The sequence below is a fragment of the Aethalodelphis obliquidens genome, unplaced genomic scaffold, assembly GCF_003676395.1.
Source record: "Aethalodelphis obliquidens isolate GAN/ISIS:26980383/991018 unplaced genomic scaffold, ASM367639v1 scaffold10, whole genome shotgun sequence".
In the NCBI taxonomy this organism is placed as follows: Eukaryota; Metazoa; Chordata; class Mammalia; order Artiodactyla; family Delphinidae; genus Aethalodelphis; species Aethalodelphis obliquidens.
Window position 1 is genome coordinate 13020224 of NW_020837954.1, and position 17029 is coordinate 13037252.

Consider the following 17029-nt stretch of genomic DNA (forward strand, 5'->3'; position numbering starts at 1 on the left):
AGTGATCCTAAAACACTGGCGGCAGTGATGTTCCACAACCTCTAAAAATTCAACAAAAGGCACCGAGTCCTCAGAAGTGGGAACATATGACTTAAAGTAGTTAACAATCAACACACTACATATTTGTAACTAATTTAAGCATCCAATCCAAACGTTATACAGCAGCTAAAGACTGCACCAATAATTTAAAGCAATGGCACTTAAGGAGTTAATATGCAGAGAGGCAAAATATCTTCATCAAAAGAAGCATGTGCCTCCCTTTTTTACCTTCCCTGGCATGGACTTTGATGTCTTGGTTAGTGACTGGCCAGCTGGCTGCTAGCTTGATAAACAGAGAACCTTCGCCCATCGCACAGGCCTTTGTGATTAGGGTCTGGCATCTTTAAGAAGACATTCCACACAGAGGTATGCCAGAAGGAGGGGGCTAAGGAAGATGGGGAAAGCAGGATTTGTTAGCTAGTGAGAGGTAGGGGTGGTGAGGGAGACTGGCCAGGAAGCCTGCTGCTTCTCACAAGGTTAGGCTGAGCAAATTGCAGTGATGGGCTTCTCATTTAAGGGAGCTCAGCATGAATGTATAAAGTCTACTCTTAGAATCTTCCTACCTCATGTCAACCCAAATCACATTTCTTTTGCTGCAATTCACTCATCCTTTAATTCCTCTTGGTACCACACCAAATCTGAGATCCTCTCCGATTTTAGCTTTGAGTCATTTTAACAGAGTTCCTAATGACCCAACTTGAGGTCAGTATATCCTGCTTCCTCAGACAACATTAAAATGAGCACACTGAGATGACTGTTCAGGATTGTTCAATCTCTGTTCAGGATTGGCCTTGGATGATTCTAGAGTGGATTTCATGTTCCTTGTCAAAAATTGCTAAAATGGGGGGCTTCCCTGGTGGTGCATTGGTTGAGAGTCCGCCTGCCGATGTGGGGGACACGGGTTCGTGCCCCGGTCCGGGAAGATCCCACATGCCGCGGAGCGGCTAGGCCCGTGAGCCATGGCCACTGAGCCTGCGCGTCCGGAGCCTATGCTCCGCAACGGGAGAGGCCACAACAGTGAGCGGCCCGCGTATCACACACACACACACAAAATTGCTAAAATGGGTTTGCCATTTGAAGAACTAAAATTATTGTTTAGAAGTGACTAAAAGAGACTGCCATAAAATGCTTCGGATAAGAAAATTAAAGACAATATGGTGGTCGTACAAGGAGTCACATGATTTTCAGGGTATTGCAAAGTATTTCTTTGCAGAACTCTTCTTTTCAGCTCCCTCCCCTGCCCAGCGGGTAAGTAAATTGTTTGATAATGAGAATGTTATGACCATAACAAGGGTGACTAAAAAAGAATCGAACATTTTAACAAATCAATTAATTAGTAGATATATAAACATGTGGTCAAACCAATTTTAATAGGATCTATCACAGTTATTTCCATAATTTTACAAATGGTCAGTTTGGGCTATTAGATGAAATTGCAGAAAACCCAGTCTAGTAATAAATGTCACTCCAAAGCCCAGAGCCTCTTAAAGGAAGGGGCTGCGCCATGTCACATTCATCTTTGTAGGTATACCGGTCCTGACACATCACAGGTGTTTAATAAATGCTGTATCTCTCCTTTATAAAGACATAATACATAAGGAACCAAGGTCTAAGAAGCAAATTGCAAAAGAGGTAAATACACACACTGGTTAAGCACCTGGTGGCAACCACAAGGCAAATAATGCAGCTTAGCATTGCCTTCCCCACAGCTGACCATGCTTGTCATGAAAATGATGTGGTGTGTTGAAATTATAGTTGCCTCCTGGTAACTGAACAAGGAGGCAGCTTGAGGTGAGAGTGAACTTTTTTTTTTTAAAAGAAGAAATTTGCATTTTAGATATTGTTACTTTTAGTGGATCCAAGTCAACTAGGAGTAAATTCAGCTCTCAGTGTGCACCTTTCATTTTCTCTAATCTTGGCTCTCTTTTGTTGTTTTGATCATAAACTTGGACAAAAACATTTTTTCCCCTGACGTTATGGTATCATGCTGTCTTGTTCTCCAATGAAAATACCTACTATTGGAGCTTAATTAAAGTTAAATTGTTTCCACTTCACAGCTATCAGAAGAATCTATTACAGTGTTTGTTTTTTCTTCATGTGAGATAATTTGGGGAAATGCTAGCTCCTCACTCCACAGAAGGTCACTAACTAAAATGAGATGGTTTAGTTGATAAGCATTCTTTAAGGAATGTGGAGTGTTCCCAAGATCCTATCCTTGTAGGGCTCTGGGCTCTGGAATGAAATCAAAGTCTTGTTAAAAGCTCAGCATCTAAATGTAGCCATTCAGAAAATAGGCATGAAAATTCCTTTCCCCTTCTAAGATATCTGTTCTTTAAAGGGTTGTGAAATATAAAATAATTTTAAAGGCCTTACCCACCTAGCTCAAATTATAAAATACATACAATGTCAAAATGGGCTAGGGTTTAAGCATAACAGTTATCACTTGATTATTTCATATATATATATATATATATATATATATACACACACACACACACCCCTCTCTATATCTATTATTTGTAAGTATCTCTCTACAAATAAATAAATAAATATAGATAGATAGGTAGATACTACCTTCTGAGAGTCACTTATATCACTGAGTGTTATCAGACAAGATGCAGGAAAGTATTAATATATTTTCTTGGGAACCCAGTAGGATTTTTCTGTTTTTGTGTACTCTATTCCTTGCCTTAATAAAGGCACTGACCCCAAGGAAAACTAACAAACCAGGATCCCAGAACAAAATCCTAAATGTTGAGAAGTCAGGACAAGGACACACTGAGGTGCTTTGATGTGGGGGTCGGCGGATGATCAAGAAGTCTTTGAACCATGTTTATTTCATGAGCCTCCACCTCTGGACTTCTATAAATGAAACTTTCCCATGCCCGTTTAGTTCCACTTATATGATAAGTTTGTTGGAGATGCCCCTCAGTTAAATCATTTAAGGGGAATCAACTGCCTTAAACATGGCTGAAACATTCTGGCCCAGCTACCCCCTGCAGCCTCCACTGCCTCCTGTCCCCACCCCCCACCCCTGTTCACCATACACCAGCTACCCTCGTTCTTTATCTTCTCCGAGGCTCCCCAAGCCCGCTTCTGCTTCTGTGCACTCACACATCCTGTTCTCTCTGCTGTCTGCTCATCCTCTTCATCTTGGCCTGGCTAAGCCTCATCCTTGAGCTCCAGCCTAAACATCTTTTTTAAAGGAAAGCCTTTCCTATATCCCCACCATGCCCTGCTGTGGGTCTAATTAGGGTCTTTGGTTAAAACTTCCCACAGCTTCACAGTTTTCTTTCATGGCACTTATCACAATTGCCATGATTCAGTTCCCTGTGTAATGACTTGTTTATTGTCTGTCTCCTCCACTAGACTGTAAACCCCATTAAGGCAGGAGCAGTGCTGACACTTAGCGAGATGGTGCCCGACCTATGATAGATGTGCCATGAACACTTCTGGAATGAATAAATAGAAGGCACCCACTAAGAATCTAAAGCCACTTGCACCTCATTTCCATCCACTTGGGTGGTACCTGACTGGAAACTTTTGGCCTGAAGTTTATTTAAGAAAGTGCCTGAACCCCTGTCCCGCTTCCCTCTGCCCTCCCCCATGCCCTCCTCTCCTGAAACACACACACACACCCCAGGGAGTCTGTGAAAACTGCCAATGAAAGATACCACTTTTTTCCGCAGAATCTTGTCACACATCCCGGAATTTTATAGATAATATATACTTGTTGTTTTACCCCAGTGGTTACCAGAAAGGAGACTTGTTCTTAATGAAACTTTAATGCTCTTGCCCTTCCCATTACCGGATGATTGGTAAGACTAATGATCAAGTAAGAGAGAATCAGAAAAATAAATGGTCATAAATTAAATCCTACTATGATCTAATTCTACTGAGATTCTTCTTTTCAAAATATAAACAGCTCTGTCTAAGAACCCAAAGGTGCATTTTTCATTCAGCCCAGTGCACACCTTAGGGAAGGACAGAGCTCTAAATCATGAAACTAACATATTTCCACATTTCTTCTGATAAACTGAAGTGCATCTGGCACCACCCTCAGACTTTCTACAGAATTTACAAAACAAAGATAATATTAAAAATCAAAAGTAAAAGAAAAACATTTGTGTTTCTGAAAGGCAATCTCTTATGGATATTACCTTAGGAGAAAATAAAACGTTTGACTTAATACCATCTGTAGTGAAATGACCACAGGGACAGGTCTAAATGGTTTATTAAGTAAGAAGGATTGAACCTATGAAAAATTGTTCTCTCCTAGAATATTTCTAACCCACACATGTGATTTATATCATGGCAGAATTCAACACAAAAGGTCTATTGTTTTTGGCAAAATAACCTGCAAACATGCTTAATTAGGATGCAAAGTGAAAGCACAGTTTAATACTGTTGACAGCCATGAACTTTAGACATCAATTTCTACTATTATTATTATTTTACTTATGGAAATATAGGAAAAGCAGTAAATATGGAACTAGAAGACAAAGTCATCAACGAGATGTAACAGTTAAATCTTACCATTCTCATTTGTGTGTCAACATCACAAATAAAATGCTCTGAACACCCTACCTTGGAATGGAAATGAAAGAAGTCAGTTTTGCAATCAAAGCTTACCTTCACTGATATTTGAAAAAGATGTCAGCATTTAAGTTAATATCTATTTCTAGAAGGCTTTACTTTAAGAAGTGATGGCCTCTTTCTGGGGAGAAGGGATAATTCTTTATACTGACATTCCATTCCATTTACTGCAAGATGAAAATGAATGCCACCATTAAATGAATTCCATGGTCAGTTAATATTCAAAGCAAACTTTTCTATTGTAACCACTTAGTCACCATTCTATAGGAATATTTAGATTCTAAAAATAAGTCTGCAAGAATATAACACAGCACCAGTTTCAAACTGGTAATGCCCAGCTCTTCCAGGGTCATGTCTCATAATTCTTTGTTTCTATGGATCAGAGACTAAGGATGTGAAAAGGGAAGACCAGGTTCCAGGTCTGAATGAGGCAAAAGCAGAATCTGGTTACACTGTCTGAATATTGTAGCCAGTTCACTTATTTAAATTTTAGTAATCATTTTAAAGTGACAATCTATGTGTGACAAAAGACAAGGTAAGATGTAGGGTTAAAGCATTACATGGTATAGCAGAAAGAGTTCTGGCCTCTGGTTCTTTCCTTCCCACTGCTGTATACCTTCAGATAAATTATGTCAGTAACTTTCAGTTCTGGGCCTTTACTTCCTGTTTTTCTTTCCTTATCTGAAAATGACAGTTATTCTGAGAAGGATCAGGCAAAATCATGAAGTCTACAAAAATGGTTTTAATAGTACAAAATGGCACAGAAGGTCAGGATATTTCTGTGAAGCTTGAAAAATGTATCTACCAGAGATCACCAATCTGAAGAGTTAAAATTAAAAACTTCAGGGTGGGTATCTGACCTGAGGTATCTGAACTTACTGTTTCAAGTTCTTATTTTACCTCTGTAGACATAGTCTTAGAGTTAAGTGTTAAAAAGTTAACTAGGTACTCTATTTTATAAGATTCTATTAAAATTTTCACGGATTTATTTCCTATTATAAAATTAATACATGCTTCTTGTAGAAGCTTCCAACAGCTCAGAATTCTGTAAAGAAAAAGTACTTTCCCTCCACTGCTCCCTGCTTTTTCCTGCTCTCCCCACCGCTCCACACAAACACACACGCATAGGACTCTCCATTTCCACTCCTCAGACATGATCATTATGGACAGTTTCTTGTAAAATTAAATACTCTGAAAATGGAAAAAGTTGGTAGACAATTTATCAATTTAAAAAATGTTAAATTAAAGAAAAATCTAGAATTATCCCATACAAGTCAGAATTGGTGAAATCTCAAATTCCCTTGGGACAACAGAATGACCAATTGCTGGTGAGGGAATTGAAACAATAACCCTGTAAACAAACTGTCTGGAGTGTATGGCTAGAGCCAGCCTAGAGCAAAGATGGAAAAAAGCCTTCAAGGAACACCACCTCCTCCTCGTGGTTAACAACTTGATGACGTTCTTCAACATGTTTTAATGATTATCGTATCTTCCTCTTCACAAAGGACTGATTTATTATGGTTTAAATTTAAAGAATACTGGTTTCCCAGTTTTGAATCAGGCTTAGATTACAGAACACATAAGATCAATGACTTTCTTCTGGGCAAAACACCCCTGAAAGCAAAACCCACAACTAACCCCACAGCGTTCATTTAAGTGCAGAAGGAACAGTCCTGGGGAAAAGTTCTTCACACAGTTCTAGACGTTAACTGCTTCCACCACCCTCCGTCTCTACTCCTCTTCCCATACCTGTCATCAGCACCTCCACACTTAACACTTCCACGGCACCTTAAATGCACAAACAACTTCATGTATTATTTATCTTAATCCTCAAAGCCATTTTGTCAGGTAGAAAGGACAATCTTAGCTTTTCAATTTACAGATTAAAAACACTGAAGCTCAGAGCAGTAAAGTGATTGGCCCATGATCATTCCCCAGTAAAAGTATGTTCGCCCAGGTATACTACTGCTGTCTAGATGTCTATCTCCATTTCAGAGCTCTCCTCTCAAGATCCCACGTGCAATCACTGATCCAACATCTGCACTTCAGAGTCCAAATGTGGTTAAACTCAGTTTTCCAGGCTCAGCCCATAATATTCTCCCCCAAACTTGTTCATTCTCAACGAATGGCACCATTATCCTTTCAGTTGTTCAAGCCCCAAACCTAGGAACCATCCCTCCCCACTACCCCTTTTATCAACATGCACGTAGACTCGATCACCACATCCTATAGATTTTGCCTTCTAAACTTTTCTCAAATCTGTCCACTTCCCCTTGTCTTCACCATGAATACTGTAGTCCAAGACCCCAGCATTGCACATAACAATCATTTCCATGTTACACTCTGTCTTCTGCACACTACTCCCATTCCACCCATTCTCCACGCTGCAGCCAGAGTGATCAGGTAATTTCTCGGCTTAAAATCTTTTGTTGGCTTCCCAGTGCTCTTCAGATAAACAGAAGAATCCTTAGTGTGGCCTATAAGGGCTAATATAATCTGACCCTTGTAAGCTGGCAAGATAAGTGAGCTCTTTCCATAATTTCAGAATACTATGATGTCTTTTAAGTAATAAATAAATATTTAAGCTTCTGTTTTTTTCATAATGCATAACATTTAAAACTTAAGTGTATTGATTAATTGTAGAATGAAGTTTGCATTCGTGGATTTTTTTAAGCATTAGTAACACAATCATATATAAATCTTATTGATCCTTCTGAAATTCTTCTTTAAATATATCCAAGTTCATATTATTGTAATAACATATGCATTAAAATACATGCACAAATATATATAATAAAATATATATTATTTATATAACATTTGTAAATTATATCATTCATTTCATCGTGTGTAATTTCTATCTGCTGCAAGCCTTTGGATAGCTGGAGAAATAGAGGCATGGACATTTCTCCCACGTTGTATGAATCACTCATCTCAGAGTTTAAAAAACATCAGCTTCATGGCTGTGTGACTTGTGCAGTTGCCCAGAGCCTGCACGTAGAGGAGCCCCATGCTTGGTTTACTGCTCTACAGTTGCTGTCTTGAAATTCTTAATTTTTGCACATTTTCATTTCACCCAGGGCTCCAAAGATTATTATTATTTTTTTTAACATCTTTATTGGGGTATAATTGCTTTACAATGGTGTGTTAGTCTCTGCTTTATAACAAAGTGAATCAGTCATACATAAACATATGTTCCCATATGTCTTCCCTCTTGCGTCTCCCTCCCTCCCACCCTCCCTATCCCACCCCTCCAGGCTGTCACAAAGCACCGAGCCAATATCCCTGCTAAAAACATTTTTTTAATGTATGTAGAGTTGAACTCTCTCATGTCATCCACGACCTAAGTGTTTATTGTACTCTACTTCTGTATTTCAAGAACTCAACAGGAGAAGAGCTCTGAGGACCACCAGAGTCAGAATTGTCAGTCAGTGGGGGGATCTATATATTCTGTGGCCATTCATAGATTTCAGACCAACAAAACATGAGGTTATACTCAAAAAATGAGGTTCCTAAATAGAGTGAAACCTGGTTAACAATTTCGGCGAATGAGGCAATGTCAACAGATAGTTAATGGGGAACATGCCTTGGATTTAGCTGTTACTTGAGATAAGTACTGGCCTAGATTACAGGGGATAGCTGGAAAAAGGCAACTGTAACCAACATTACCTTATAGAATCAGGTGATAGCCATATTAGAAATATTTTTATTCTTTATAAAGTTCTTCAATACTTTTTATTTTTATTTTTTTGCGGTATGTGGGCCTCTCAATGTTGTGGCCTCTCCCGTTGCGGAGCACAGGCTCCGGACGCGCCAGCTTAGCGGCCATGGCTCACGGGCCCAGCATGTGGGATCTTCCCGGACCGGGGCTCGAACCCATGTCCCCTGCATTGGCAGGCGGACTCTAAACCACTGCGTCACCAGGGAAGCCCCACAGATGCTCATTTTAAAACACATCATGTGTTACTTTTATCTTGTCAAAGTTGAAAGGCTGCTGACATCTGTAAGTTACCATTAAAAATTATTATCATTATTTTATATCAAAAGTGCATGATCCTAGAAGAGTTGATTTACTACTTACCCTAATTAACTTAGGTGAATTTAAAAATTACTATCTAGGTAAAATTTAAATTTTAGGCTGATAATTTTCCCTCATGAACTCAAAATTTATTTACACTATGAAAATTTCAACTTCCTTGAGCAAGTTATGCTTCTGAGATAAAAATTAAGTAATAACAGTTTCTAGAAATTCCTATTAGTGATAAGTGTGAAGCATTCAGGTATAATGGTATATTCTTCAAGAAGATGAGTTTTGGTGTCAGACTTGGGTTCAAGGCTCTGCCTTGCTCTTTATTATGTGACTCTGAGCAATTTACTTGATCTTTCTGAGCCTTTGTTTCTGAATTCAAAATAGGGATCACAACACTCAATAAACAAGGCTGATGTGGGGATCAGCTTAGATAACAGACATAAGAGTTCAGCACAGTGACTTGGAAGGATAAATACTCTACAAATGCAGCTATCATCATTGATAGGATTTTTCCTCCAGGATTTTAATCTATTAAACAGTTACCTTATTGACAGGAATAATGTTCTTGACATTGTAGTAGAAGCCGAAATAAACCATGTTGAAAACTCCGTGACGTCCCAAAGTTGCTGTAAATCCTTTGTTGAGGCCCTGGAGTCCCAAGCCTTCCTTCTTAATGATGTGTCTTGCATAACTCATGGTGGATGGTTGCTGCACGAGAGAGGAGAAAGGTCATCTTTGGGACTGTGAAACAGAATAAATTACAGTTTTAACTTGCCTTCAAGCCCAAAATTATTAGGGACTTATTTTTCCCCAAAGATGAATAATCATGCCTAGATTCATGCTTTTTAAAATTAGGAAACCCCAGAAGTAAACAAAATTGCATGCATAACAACAGGCCTTAAAGGGAAGATTGTTGGCCAAGAAAAAATATCTTTGATGGAATTAGTGAAACTAATGTCATATAATAACTAACATCATTTTCGACATGTCAATAGTTGCATCCAATTCTGGATCATCCACACTAATAGAGGGGATTAACCATATAGATAAACTAGTAATCCATACTGGTAATCCATAACTGTGCATAACCCAAAAGGAATGTATTTTTGGCTCCTGAATATTTACCTTTCTAATTATGTTTTTCTAAAGTGAATGTTACAATTAGTCCTGATTCCACTCCCTCAATAGTTTAAACTGGCGTTAGGTTAGAAATCGGCTGTGGATAAATAGCAGTTGATTGTAGACTTCCTCAAGACAGTGGGCAATCAGTGTGTGTAACACTTGCTGTGATAAATGATAAATCAATGGTGTTGAGAGTACTGGGTTACCTTTAATTTACTTCTTTCCAGCCCTTTGATTGATTATCTAAGGTTGAAATACCTTGACTGCTGGAACCCAGTCAGTGCTACTTTTGGAACTTGCTAAAGAAATCACTGTAGTTTGCCCTGAGTTTTATAATTCATTACAGTACAATTACAACAATTCATGTGGGTTTTTAAATAAGGTTGAGTGTTTCCTTTTTGGAGGTACAGCACAAAGGATCTCTCTCCCTCTTAAATTTTGAATACTGAATAGTAAATAAGGGGAAAGGTTCAGCATTTAATTTTTTTCCCATGAGGCAAGCACTGAGATGAGGCATATTTGAAATTTCACTGGAGCAGGTTGCTGGAGTGATCATGGCAGTCTGATGCACTCACTGACTAAAAGTGTTTTCTTATCATGTGCAATTAAGGCTGTGTCAGCAGAACAGAACAAATCCAATCAAGGCTTTTCATCCAACTTTGTAGCTATGTAATTAACCTGATACATTTAAATGAGTTTGTTTAGAGAGTAAACCCTATAGCTTTTACTGATAAATGTTTTAAAAACTCTAGCTACAATTCTACACTCAAATTCATCTTTTCATTTAAGAGGATTAATTACAATAAATTACATTAATCCCAAGAAAACCCTTTTTTTGTGACATGAGAAAAACACATGAGAACGTACCTTAAAACAATAAAAGACATTTCATATCGGAAAACCAAAAATTCTCAGAAGGTTAAAGTTCACTCTCTCTGCTACAAAATGGGATTTTTTTGCTTGTGTTATGGCACATTGACTATCAACCCCAGTTATTTATTTTGGTTTTCAAAAGAGACTTGAGGACAAGTTGAGCAGAAGTTCATTTCTGTTGGAAAGACTCTGAAAGTGCTGAGCAAACTCCTAGGCACTGCTCTCTTGTTGTGAGGAAGGCAGCCTAGAGGGCAAAGGCAAGGAAAGGAGGCAGCTCTCCTGGGGATGAAAGAAACTAGGCAGAAGTGAGGCTGCCTGGGTCCAGACTGACCAACACCAGTCCTCCCTGCTTCTAGCCCAAGCTTTCTCTCCATCCTCACCCACTCTGAAGCCCCGAGGGCAGGAGAGATGGGGAGGTCAGAGGCCATCTAGATTCTTCAGCAACAGAGGAACCAATGACTTTGAATGAAAGTGCAGATTAACATGGCTTTCCCTAAATAAAACAGGTATAAAGATGTGTCTATCATTTAAAAATCTAGTGTGCTACATCATCAAAATTTAAAGAGAGGACTTCTATTAGATCTTTTTTTAAATTAATTTTTATTGGAGTACAGTTGATTTACAATGTCGTGTTAGTTTCTGCTGTACAGCAACGTGAATCAGTTATACATATACATATATCCCCTCTTTTTTAGCTTTTCCCATATAGGTCATTACAGAGTATTGAGTAGAGTTCCCTGTGCTATAAGTAGGTTCTTATTATTTATCTATTTTATATATAGTAGTGTGTATATGTCAATCCAAATAGCATTTACTGATGGTCCATTGCCTGATTTCTACCAGCTTGGATGTTAGGTAGGTACGAAGAAATGTAACACATGGATTTTGACTCAAGTGCCTTGTTGAGTTTGAACTCAGCTGTGAATAATTAAGCAAATCAGGGGGTAGTACAGTAGTTAGAAATAGGGGGTCAGAGCCAGACAGTCCCAAGCTTTGAATCCCAGAAATATCACTTGCTAGCTTAAGCAGGTATTTTATCCTCTGATTTATCCTCACTTCATTCATCTGTAAAATAAGGATAATAATAGAATCTTCCTCATAGGATTGTTGTTGTGATGATAAATAAGTCAATGAACTTTGCCCTATGTAAGCATTTACTATACATTAGCTGTTAATAATAATGGCAATTATGAAGATAATAAAACTAATCATAATAGTAAAATAACAGGTAATTTCTTTGGTAGTTGAAGGCAATGACAACCAAAAGGTGGAGGCTGATTTGAGGGGGAGGAAGGACATGAATAACTAGCCTCTTCTTGCTCATTCCTTTTGGCTGTGGTTTCCTTTTCCCAGAGCCCTGGACCCTTGTGACATGATCCTTCCTACAGAAATGCCTTCAGAGAGCAAGATCATAGGTCTGCTTTTTCTGGGAGCCACCCATATCCAGCTCCTGGGCTACAGATCTCCTAGGTCATCACCCCAGGGCTTTCCTCTCAGGAGCAGCAGATCCTGTAAAATGGTCTCTTCCCTACTGCTTGGTAAACATCCTCGGTAAGAACTCTTCACTTGACAGGTCTATGCACTGTAGAAGCAAGGCCACCATGAGGGAGCAAAGGTTGGGAAAGGAAAAGCACACTAACCAGGCCTCCACCTGACACAGTTTATTTATACCTTAGAGAGCATATACATGCATGTTACCAGGTACCTGGAACACAGGAAGTGCTCATCAATGTTCGTCATTATCATAGATACTTGGTACTTTACATATATCATCTTACTTAATCCTCTGAACAAGTGTGTGGGATGGGTATTATCTTTATCCCCATTTGACAGGTGAGGAAACTAAAGTTAAGTTACTTGCTCAATATCACAGAGTTAGTGGAAGGTCCAGAGCTCCAACTGAGGCCCCTCAGGCTCCAAGTTCATACTTTTATACTCTGCATGGTTCTGCCATCCTATCATATACGATTGCCTCTCTCCACAACCTGTAATGTGGACAGCAGGTATATTATTCTCATTTTACAGGTGAGGAAACCAAGGATTAAGTAATATTCCTAAGGGGAAAGTACTGGAAAATGGCTTAAGCAGAATTCTACATCTCATCCAGTGGTGCTCTCATGCTTGTTGACTCATTCTTGTTATACACATGCTGTAAGATTTTCAGAGTTTGATAATCCAACTGATACAGGTAACAGATAAATACAAATATATTTTTCTGGCAGCTTGGGGCCTTGAGACCAAGAAAAACCTAAACTCTAATTCCCGTAAGAATTAGAGGTGTCCTTTTTGCTTCATTCAGAGACACTGTATCACACACATGTAAGCAAATATTTAATTAGAAAGGCAAAACATGACTTCCACTAGGAAAATACAGAATCATTTTGACTAGATCTCTGTAAACACAAGTTTTACTAAACTTATTTGATTACTGGGCTTCCATTTCAAAATGAAATGGTAACTGATTAGCATCATCAGGCAAATGATTCCAATCCTATCCAACCCAGCAGGTCACCCACAAATTCAGTTTCCTTTCAATATTTAGATTCACTCCAATTTTCATATTTAGTTACCAGCTGTGGGCCAAATTGCATTCTAACTTTCCTAGATATACCTTTCATTGACTGCACCAGAGCTGCAAGCATGGAAGAATAAGTGGGTCAGAACGGAGCTAATGTTGCAATATCACACTGCTCTCCACGTTGATTTAGAAAAATCTTCAGTTCACTGGTACCTGCCAGAAGTATTTCCATTGGAAGGAACTCAAAGTCTACTTTAACTCTGATGTCAGCTATTGCCAATTGTTAATTCTGGGAACTCCATGTTCTTTTATGCATTAATTTATTCAACAAACACCTACTGAGCCCTACTAGGTGCCATGCACTGTGTTAACTATCTAGTACGGTACTTTGTTCATATTCGAGAAACATAAAAATATTTTTGCTTTGCTTTTTATTTGGAGAGATATACTGAAAAATTTTATATCTACCCATGAGAATATTCTATAATGATTATGAAACATGAAATCGAATTTCTGTAATTGATGAAGCCACTATGGAAAACAGTATGGACGTTCCTCAAAAAACTAAAAATAGAACTACCATATGACCCAGCAATTCTACTCCTGGGCATATATCCAAAAAACATGAAAAAAAAATTTAAAAGATACATGCACTCTAATGTTCATAGCAGCACTATTTATAATAGCCAAGATATGGAAGCAATCCGTGTCCATCAACAGACTAATGGATAAAGAAGATGTGGTATACAATGAGAAATCACCTCACGCCTGTCAGAATGGCTAACATCAAAAAAAACCCACAAATAACAAATGTTGGAGAGGATGTGGAGAAAAAGGAACACTCATAAACTGTTGGTGGGAATATAAATTGGTGCAGCCACTATGGAAAACAACATGGATGTTTCTCAAAAAACTAAAAATTGAACTACCATATGACCTAGCAATTCCACAGCTGGGTATATATCTGAGAAAAACAAAAACACTAATTCGAACAGATACATGCACCCCATGTACTTAGCAGCATTACTTAGAATTGCCAAGATATGGAAGCAACCTAAGTGTCCATCAACAGATGAATGCATAAAGAAGATGTGGTGTATATACACAATGGAATAATACTCATCCATAAAAAAGAATGAAAACTGATATCACTTATATGTGAAATCTAAAAAATAAAGCAAAATAGTGGATGTAGCAAAAAAGAAACAGACTTGTACAGAGAACAATCTAGTGGTTACCAGTGGGGAGAGGGAAGCGGGGAGGGGCAAGATAGAGGTAGGGGATTGAGAAGTACAAGCTATTATGTATAAAGTAAATAAGCTACAAGGATATACTGTACAACACAGGGAATATAGTCAACATTTTATGATAATTATAAATGGAGTATAACCTTTAAAAATTGTGAATCACTATGTTGTATACCTGTACTTTATATTGTACATCAACTATACCTCAATTAAAAAAAATGATGTGTTATATATACACAATGGAATATTACTCAGCCATAAAAAGAATGACATTCTGCTATTTGCAGCCATGTGGATGGACCTAGAAATTATCATGCTTAGTGAAATAAGTCAGACAGAGAAAGACAAATACTGTATGATATTACTTGTATGTGGAATTTCAAAAATAATACAAATGCATGTGTATAACAAAACAGAAACAGATTCACAGATATAGGGAACAAACAAGTGGGTACCAGTGGGGAGAGGGAAAGGGGAGGGGTGCGTTAGGAGTATGGGATTAAGAGATACAAACTACTGTGTATAAAATACATAAGCAGCAAGGATATATTGTACAGTACAGAGAATTATAGCCATTATCTTGTAATAACTCTTAATGGAATATAAACTGTAAAAATACTAAATCTCTATGCTGCCTACCTAAAACATAATATTATAAATCAACACACTTCAATAAACAATTCTTTTCAAAATTAAAAGTCCTTAAGAGGCGTAAATAAAAGAGAAGATCCATTGCCTACACAATGCTCCCAGGCACCACTCTGGGACACTGATTCCTTACTCTCTGAGAGCCCAGAATTGCCAACAAATCACCGAGATGACTTATGGCAGCCTCAGCTGTTTTTTCTGGAGTTCTTCCATCCAACTACTGACCATAGCTGGCTCTGATTACCTTCTGAGATCATGGACAGAGGTTTTAGGCATTGTTCCTTGGGTAAATAGCTATCAGAGCATGGCCGGTAGGCACAAGCGTGGGGTGTGTGTCAGTGGATTTCCTCCCTCTCTAAAGCGAGAGAAGAGCTCTAGGCACATCATGTCCAAAGACAGCACGCTCCACATGCGTCCCTTTACTTGCTTCCCATGGCAAGGGGAACTCGGGTGCATTTTAGAGCCAATGGAATAAGGTGTTGCACTGGATTTCCTCACATGACTGGAAAGCAAACCGGATGAGACCTTTATACAGTGAAGTGAGTGTCCATATCTGGGCCTTAAGAAAAATACTGCTTTTTAAAGAGGATATCCAGTTGCTACACTTAGGTGGGAAAATACCCTTGCTCATTAGGAGACAGATCACTTAAGCTCTCCATTCCTCGAAGTCTTGAAGCATTTTCATAAATTTGAAAAAAGAAGAAAACTCTTCCTTTTATTTGAGAACAAAATGTAAGTGAAAGAAGAGGAATCGGGCTCAAAATTCCACAGTTACACATCTCTTTTAGCTTAGGTATTTCACTAATTTGTCGTTGCAGTTTATTTTACTAAGGCATGATTAGGGACAAAAAGACATCCAAAATATAATTATATTCTTTCTACAATTTACATTTGATGAGCAGGCCTATTTTTAAACAATCTGTGAGTGGAAAATAATTTGCTTTAAACAAACTCTTCCAGATGCTGAGCCACAAAGCTATGTCAACACCAAGTTGCTGTCCAATAACCGCCTGGAGGAACACGGGGCCTCGGGGTGACGGGACGAGACGCTGACCCTGTGCTTTGCCTGCTGGCAGAGCAGGAGGGAAGGTGACTGCGCTGTGGACACAGGGGTGACTACTCAGAGGGGACTGGCAACATGGAAGGAGCCTTTGCTTCTTCATGGTTCCAGAAACACAACGATTTTCCCTTAAGCGTCTTCATTACCCACTTTTCTTTATCCCAGTGAAAACAGTGTGGTTTCTAGAAAGAGACCTCTATGTTAATGCTCAGTTCCTTAGAGCTAATAACTGCATTAGGTTTTATTTCCCCTATCCGTAACATAGAGATAGAGCCACTGACCTTATAGGGATAATGGGAGGATTAGGTATCAGGTGCGTGTGAGCACTGTAAAAGGTGGAAGGAGACAGAGCAGTTACCAGAGCGATGCGATTGCAGGGCGGTAGTGGCAGCAATCACCAATTATTTTTTCTTTACATAGCCCTGTATTACCTGTTTTGTGAAAACAATTACTTTTGTAATTTACAAAAACGATACAACTTTAAAAAATCAAATAAAGGAAAAAACATGTAAGGCATCTTGCACAGTATCTGGCCTATAGTGGATGTTCTGTAAATGGTAGCTATTATCATTACTTCAAAGTCTCAATTCTGAAAGCAAAAATCTAGGGTTTCTGGCACAGCTGAGTGGAAGACTGAAGTCTATTTTCTGTAAATGATAATAGAGAGGCAACTTGGCTGCTGCCTTAGGCACTGTTGAAAGATAACTATAGGAATGGATTCATACACATAATTCACTTTTCTGCCTACAAGAATCATAGACTGGAAAGAAATAATTTAGGTACTGAACAGCTTCCAGGCAGGATTTCACATGGTAATGCAGGAAAAATTTGAACTTAACTCAATACGTCATCATGAATGTTGACATGCCCTTGAAGCTAGCTTCTCACGCGTTCTG

The 17029-nt window shown here is 38.6% G+C and overlaps 1 protein-coding gene across 2 annotated transcripts in view; it reads right to left on the reverse strand.

Annotated features, from left to right (window-relative positions):
* The window catches only part of SLC25A21 (solute carrier family 25 member 21), a 508996-nt gene that overhangs the window by 32845 nt on the left and 459122 nt on the right, over window positions 1–17029 (reverse strand). For both annotated transcript variants that reach the window (XM_027111096.1, XM_027111095.1), the window contains exon 7: window positions 9209–9373. In XM_027111096.1, coding sequence (XP_026966897.1) covers window positions 9209–9373 — 165 coding nt within the window. The remainder of the gene's footprint in view (window positions 1–9208; window positions 9374–17029) is intronic.